The sequence below is a fragment of the Arachis hypogaea genome, chromosome 2 (assembly GCF_003086295.3).
Source record: "Arachis hypogaea cultivar Tifrunner chromosome 2, arahy.Tifrunner.gnm2.J5K5, whole genome shotgun sequence".
NCBI lineage: Eukaryota > Viridiplantae > Streptophyta > Magnoliopsida > Fabales > Fabaceae > Arachis > Arachis hypogaea.
The window spans coordinates 85,749,378-85,756,717 of record NC_092037.1 but is presented as its reverse complement, the minus strand read 5'-3'; the positions used below and the strand labels follow the sequence as shown (position 1 = coordinate 85,756,717).

General features: G+C 29.3%; 1 protein-coding gene across 1 annotated transcript; it reads left to right on the top strand.

Moving 5' to 3' along the window:
• Window positions 1–418: 418 nt before the first annotated feature.
• Window positions 419–4,816, top strand: LOC112748773 (rop guanine nucleotide exchange factor 7). The gene is made up of 7 exons (XM_025797017.3): window positions 419–1,109; window positions 1,373–1,495; window positions 1,598–1,752; window positions 2,094–2,168; window positions 2,262–2,555; window positions 2,831–3,187; window positions 4,093–4,816. The coding sequence occupies exons 1-7, from the start codon at window positions 731–733 to the stop codon at window positions 4,579–4,581; spliced, it is 1,872 nt and encodes a 623-aa protein (XP_025652802.1). The 5' UTR covers window positions 419–730; the 3' UTR covers window positions 4,582–4,816.
• The last annotated feature ends 2,524 nt before the right edge of the window (window positions 4,817–7,340 follow it).

Here is a 7,340-nt window from a genome sequence, read left to right as displayed (position 1 = left end):
TAATACCTTTATTATAGAAAATAACTAAAATATATATATATATTTTTTTTTGAAAAATTTAAATCCTAATCTTATGACGACAAGTAAATTACTAAAATTTAGGATTCTCAAAATTAATAATAGTTTTCTATAATAAAGGTATTGTAATAATTTTTTATAAAAAAAATATTAATTTAGACTAGTCAAAATTTGATTCACCATTTTTTCGGTCAAATTAATTTGTCTAACCTAATTTTGACAAAAATAACACGATTTAATCGATTATATGGATTAAATTTTAATTACTAAAAATATCTTTAGAAAAAAGATATTTTAGATCTCAAATATATAATTGTTTACAATATAATCTACCACTAATTTAAACACTTACTAGGATTAACCCAATATATATGTCCCTCCAAAACGGCATAAGAATTTCTGGTATGGAAATGAGTTGAAGAATGGAAGTTTGTGCGCCTCATCAGATCATATGTTATGAGAGCAATCCTTGAGTAATCATAATGAATCATGAAATTTGAGTTTCACTTCAATGATCCTTGACATATAAGTAATAATAAGCACTCACACACAAAAATGGTCCACCAATCTTTCTTTCTATCTACCCTTCACTTTCAAAAACACCGCTAACGACTTATGGAAGGTGATAGTGCCTTCACCCAACAAAAAACAAAACCCATTTTCAGTTTTGAGGTTTTGTTTGTTGTCTCATTTTCTTGAGAGTTTGCATTTCATGAAGGGGAGGCCTACTATGTACTACAATGGCATGCTGATAAACAACAACGCCGTCTTCGATTCCGATCCGGGTTTTCTTGAAGAAGGGAAAGCTACAATGGAGATCAATAATAGTGAAGTTGTTGAAGGGATTGTAGTTACTGAAGTGAATGAAGAATGTGATGAGAATGGTTGCAAAAATGAGACTACTTTTGCTGCTGAATCCAGTTCTGGCTCTGAATTTGTGTCATCTGAGAAAGAACATAATGGTCAAAGTAGTGCTGAGGAGCATTCATGTTCACCACCTTCAATGGGGTCTCCGGTTCAAGAAATGGATGACTCAAATTGCACACAAAGTCCAAATGGAAGTAGTGAAGATGAAGAGAAAAAGGATTGTGGTAATGAGAAATTTTGTATTTATTTGCATAAACTAATCAAGTTTAACTTTTATGTATAGTAAGACATTCAGGTAACCCAAAAAATAAAGCGGCTATTTCGTTAAATATATCAAATTATCTAATTGTTATCAGCTATCATCGATTAACTGTTTTTGTTTGTGTTTATGTATGTAATGGCAGATGAAGTAACGTCCTTGATAATTTATATTAAAAAAGAATTTGTTGGATTATATTTCTTAAAAGAATTCAATTTTCATTGTCAGTGTTGGAGGTTGAGATGATGAAGGAGAGGTTTGCAAAATTATTACTCGGAGAAGACATGTCAGGTTGTGGAAATGGTGTCCCTACAGCCTTGGCTATATCCAATGCCATAACTAATCTTTGTGGTATGTATGAATTTGAAACAAGTTTTTTCCATGTTCCTGCTTCTAATTGTTATTTAACTTGCTAATTATTAAGGTATGAATTTCCTGAATAATCTGCTGCAGCCACCCTGTTTGGACAACTCTGGAGATTGGAACCCCTGACTTCAGAGAAGAAAGCAATGTGGAGAAGAGAGATAGAGTGGCTACTTTCCGTCGCCGATCATGTCGTAGAATTGAAACCTACATGGCAAACTTTTCCAGATGGAACCAAGCTTGAGGTCTAACACAACTTCACAAAAAATAATCATAATATGCTTTTCTTTTAGTTTACTCAGGATAAACTCTTAAATGAAGTTCTAATTCGCTTTGTTTTGGAAGATACCTAAAAAAACAAAAAAAATTGTTTTCCTTTTAGTATTCATTCTCTTTATCATTGGATAGCGTGTTGGACTTGCTTGATTTAAGTCTAAAGTTTTATCGAATGATAAAGAGAACGAATCTACTTATTATTTAAGAAAAAGAAAATGTATATGTAACACAATTCTTTGGTAATTTATGCTTAAAAATACTCTGCTTCAAAAAGTAAATTCCGTTTGATTAACTCTCAAATGTGAAACAGGTCATGACCTGCAGACCACGTTCAGATCTTTATGTCAATCTTCCTGCTCTGCGAAAATTAGATAACATGCTTCTTGTAAGATTTCTTGATTGCATTTCAACGAACACCAATCAATTTTATTTCAAAATAATCCATTCTAGTTTTCTTCTTCTTTTTGGATTTTCATAGGAAATACTAGATGGTTTCATCAATGCTGAGTTCAGGTATGTAGAGCAAGGTGTTCTTGCACCGGACACGGATGACGGTTCGGCTTCTTTTCGAAAAGTGGTGCAGCGACAAGAGGAGAAATGGTGGCTTCCTGTTCCTCAAGTTCCACCCTATGGCTTACACGAGAATTCAAGAAAGCAGTTGCAGCACAAGCGCGATTGCGCAAACCAAATACTCAAAGCTGCCATGGCTATTAACAGCACCACTCTTGCTGAAATGGAGGTTCCTCATGCATATTTGGACTCTCTTCCAAAGGTGTGATATGAATCATCCATCATAGTATCATCCACAAATACTAATTCTATACCTTAAACTTCATAGCTTTGTGATAGCTAAAGATCGTGAGATGATTTGACAGATTTGATTAAATTGTCATCTAACAGTTTTCAATTTACGTTCTGTATTGTATTTGTATTCAACTTTCGTACTGTGTTTATACACTATCCTTCTATATTAACTCAAACTTTGTGATTCAATGAGATTATGGAAAATACAACATAATGTTGAGATTATTGTTCTTTTGTTTTCAGACAGCAAGAGGCAGCTTGGGAGATGTAATTTATAGGTACATTACATCAGAGAATTTTTCTCCAGAGTGTTTGTTAGAGTGCCTTGATGTATGTTCTGAGCATCAAGCAATAGAGGTTGCCAACAGAGTTGAGGCTTCAGTTTATATCTGGCACAAGAAGACCAACTCGAAGTTTCCGAATCGCGCCACCAGATACAGTTCAAGATCTTCATGGGAGATGTTCAAGGATCTAATCCTTGAAGGTGACAAGAGAGAATTGCTTATAGAGAGAGCAGAAACTCTTATGCTCTCCTTGAAGCACCGTTTTCCTGCTCTCCCTCAAACTGCATTAGATACATGCAAAATCCAATGCAACAAGGTTCGTATTACCTATTAACTTCACTCAATCACTCCCAAATTAATAATTTACTGCCGATTTAATAAAATCTTGATATAAATAGTTTTGTATTGAAGGTACTTTCTCTCTTTCAAATTCGGAATGATATTATAAATTTTAGAATAGTAATATTCACTCCTTTTTCATATAAAAATACTCTATGCTTATTAAAATTACACATCAAATTAGTCATTATGTTTTTTTTTTTATATTTACACATTGATTTATATATTTTTTAACTAAATAATTAAATTTATCATAGTAGAATAATCAAATCTTACACGAATAATAAAACTTGTTTATAGTAGTAAAATAAAAAAATTAAAAGATGCCAAATACATATTTCTATATACGATGTATGATGTATGATCGATGACTAATCTTTAATATACACACATAAGATTGATTGTTTTTAGTATTGTTCTAATCAATCTTATACAAAGCTACATGTTAACAATTGATTTTTGCAATAGTTTTATATTTATATATTTTAAATTAGAACAAAGTTTGGCAAAGTTTAATCTACCTCCTCTCTCTTCGTAAAATCATAGTTTGATTTTTTTCTGAGATTTAAAAAATTATAAACTTTCTACTTATATGATTTATAAACAATCCTATATGTCCAACAAATATTATTATATTTAGCTAATACTTGGTTAGTAATAATTTGCTTCCATATTTATAGGAATTTTACACACATGAATTAATAAAATTTATTTGTTACAAATAATTTGATATTTATAATAGTCAAATAATAACAAAAAATACTAAAAATTATTGTCCCCAAGAGTTTCTTATAATTTATTTTGTGGATTATACTTTTTAAATAGTGGATATGCTATATGTATTAAAATTTTGACCACACTTCAAATTGTTTTGTATTATAGGATGTTGGGAAATCAATTCTAGAGAGCTACTCTAGAGTACTAGAGAGTTTGGCTTCAAATATTGTTGCAAGAATTGATGATGTGCTCTATGTGGATGACTTGACCAAACATTCTTCAGATCAGTTCTCAATGCTCCCAAAACTTGGTTTGATCACTCACAACAATCATACTTCTTCAGTTCCATATGTCCCAACAACATCATATAATAATAAATCAGGTCTTGGAACACCAAAAGCAGGGGTTATTTGCCCTGCAAAGGGAGGAAAATCATCAATGACCAATAATAATAATAGTAACATTAATAGAGTGATTTTGACAGATTTTCTTAGCATTGATAGAAAAGGAAAGGACTATGGATGTGAAATTGAGAACTTAGTTCCAACATTAACAGAATTTGATGATGAGGTTCCACCTTGTGAAACAGAGGCAAGTGATTGCACAGATGATGATGTCAAGCATAAAGCATTGGAACAGGCTTGGATAGAGTGAAATGCTTTTGGTCTTATTGAACTTTGATGGTGCATTTCCACATTTTTTTTATTTTAATTTTGGTGTTTCATATTTCCTCCATCATTGTAAGTAGATGAAATGAAAAACATGTCTTTGAATATAATCATTGTATGGTTATATATTGACATGTTATTTATCCATTGTTAAATATAGTATATAAGAAACTGATTTGTCCTGTCTAATTTTAATAAAAATAACACAATTTAATCGGTTATATGTGTTAAAATTTTAATTATTTAAAAGTATTTTTAAAAAAAAAAACATTTTTGATATTTTTATTTGAGTGATTCCTCTTACATATCATTTTAACCGGAAATAAATAATATTTTGACATACAATATAATAATGATTATATTCAAAAAATATTATTTCTCACGAGAAGTGCGAAAAATTCACATATTTAGATTAAAAAAGTCTTGATATTATTTACTCTTTATTAATCACTCTAAACATTTTTATATGCTTCTATTATAACTTTTTTTTTAACAAAATAAGACGGAGTAAAAAATAAATAGATACATTAAAAATATAAAATTTTAGTTATTTTTTATATTATCATCACCAAATTAAAAGATCAACATCACTTCATTTTTTATAATATATAAATGATCTATCAATAATTTTTGTTATGGAAAATCGTTTCATTCCTTCTCGATTAAGTATTTTAAATGACAAAAAAATTAAATTAGCCATTTTTTCTAAATATTTTTTATAGAAACCGTTATTTAATTTTTAATCGTCCCACATTTATCAGATAAATTCAGCTAAAACACAAATGTTTCGCATTTTTAATATATTTTTTTATATAATACATAAATATTGTTATTCAATCTGTTCTTCGTATTGATTCTGTCAACTAAAATAAATTAAGTAAACACTTTAACTTTTAGTGGAACCAAATTTTTTCATACAGCTTTAATAATGTTGTAACTAGATATAGTCTCCAAAAAAATATCTGCCAGCATGATCTGCATAAATAAGCTAATAACAAAAATTCTACATAATTCTATCTTCTTTTCCGATTGTTAGTCTAGCTAATTACACAGTTTCTTTTCGCATTAGTACAGTTTTTTTTTTTTTCTATTGAAAATTTTATGTCTACTCTAATCTATTCCAAAATTCACACTTTTTTATTAGAATCTTTTTTTTTTTTTGGTTTGAAACAAAAAAAATATCTTTCAACCAGTTATTATCTCAAAAATGAATTCTCCTCTACTCTCTAACTCCAAAGTCAACAATTAATCATCTTGTTTGTCACCTATTACTCCTTATTTGCAAATGAAAAAAATCTTTCCACAAACTCCTTCTTTTTCCCCTTTTTTTGGTAATGTTTGAATTGAAAGCATCTCATCAAAATTTAAATTATTACATAAATACACAACTTTTTTAAAAAATGCCATCCTCCTTCAAAAAGTATCAGCATTATTTAAACAAAATAGTTGTATTTTGAATTACTGCATCACTAATATTCAATCCTCTTAAATTTTTGGGTGTCTACACTACTTCTCATCTTAATTCACTAAATTATCCCGTCTTTTCCATCATTTTCATCCTAAAAGAATCTTCTTTGCAACATAATGAACCTCTCTACCTTCTTCCTTCACAAATTTAGTCTTTAGTTTATCAATAATCAATTTTCATATCTTCACAGGTCTCAAATTCACATCCAAGTATATCCCAAAGTACTCAACCGGTAATATCGTCTCCTTGCATTTCATCAACCTATGCATCTTCTGTACTTACTCTTGCTCGTAATTGACCAGTATTAGACTAGATAATAGAGGAAAAATGAGAGACAACGCATGAGTATTTTAAAAGCATACGAATAATCAAATATTTGTCCTATCTAGAACTAAAATCTAAGTAACTTCGATAAAAAAAAAAAAATTCAAATACAAAGAATAGAATCTGTTATATATAAAAGTCATTTTATAATAATAATAAATCAAGAGGAATGCTAGGGACCAATAATTTTAGTATTTTGTAACTATCAATTGGCCATCAATAGTATTTTTAATGGTGTGAGATTATATCTAATGATATCTAATAGTGAGAGATCTATCACTTTTGTTTTGATGATTAAGTACTGACTAGAAAATACAAAAATTGCTGGCCTTTAGACTTTCCCATAAATCAAAATTAAGTACTTAAACAATTAATATACTTTTAAGGTTAAATTTTTCATTTGATTACGTTTGAATTATTGAAAAGATGACTCATTCTGGATTTCTTTAAGAAAAATAATTATAAATGATATATGTCTTAACTAAACTTTTTTTTTGGTAACCAACAAATAACACAGAATTACGTTGTTGTCTAGCACATAAGGATTTAATTTTATAAAAATAAGTTTGGTTCTTAGTACCCCAATAAGTTTTTCAGTTTGAACGCACTTGTGACTTACCTGATTGATTAGGAATTTAGCGAGTGCTTTCATTTTTCAATTAATAAAGAGGAAAGTAATAATTAGGTGGCAGAATAAAATGCTCTTCTGATTAACATAATATGAGTAATGCACTAATGGCAGCATCTAGAATGATCTCAACAACTTACAGAATTATTTTAGCAATCTCACCAACCTTGATTAGACAAGAGAATGAACCACATTGTTTTCACACCAGTTTTTTATAGCAAAAGTGGAGCAACTGAAAAAAGAAATTTTAGATATTAAAGAGAAAATTGAATTGATATGTAATTATGAATTGAGATAGGCCGTTCATGAAGTTTTAAACTAAATT

What these genes read in the sequence shown, in the direction of transcription:
- LOC112748773 (XM_025797017.3), top strand. Translation starts at nt 731, where the DNA reads ATGAAGGGGAGGCCTACTATGTACTACAATGGCATGCTGATAAACAAC. An exon ending in AATTAGATAACATGCTTCTT is followed by an intron (nt 2,169 to 2,261) that starts GTAAGATTTCTT and finishes GGATTTTCATAG; the next exon opens with GAAATACTAGATGGTTTCAT. An exon ending in ATTTGGACTCTCTTCCAAAG is followed by an intron (nt 2,556 to 2,830) that starts GTGTGATATGAA and finishes TTTTGTTTTCAG; the next exon opens with ACAGCAAGAGGCAGCTTGGG.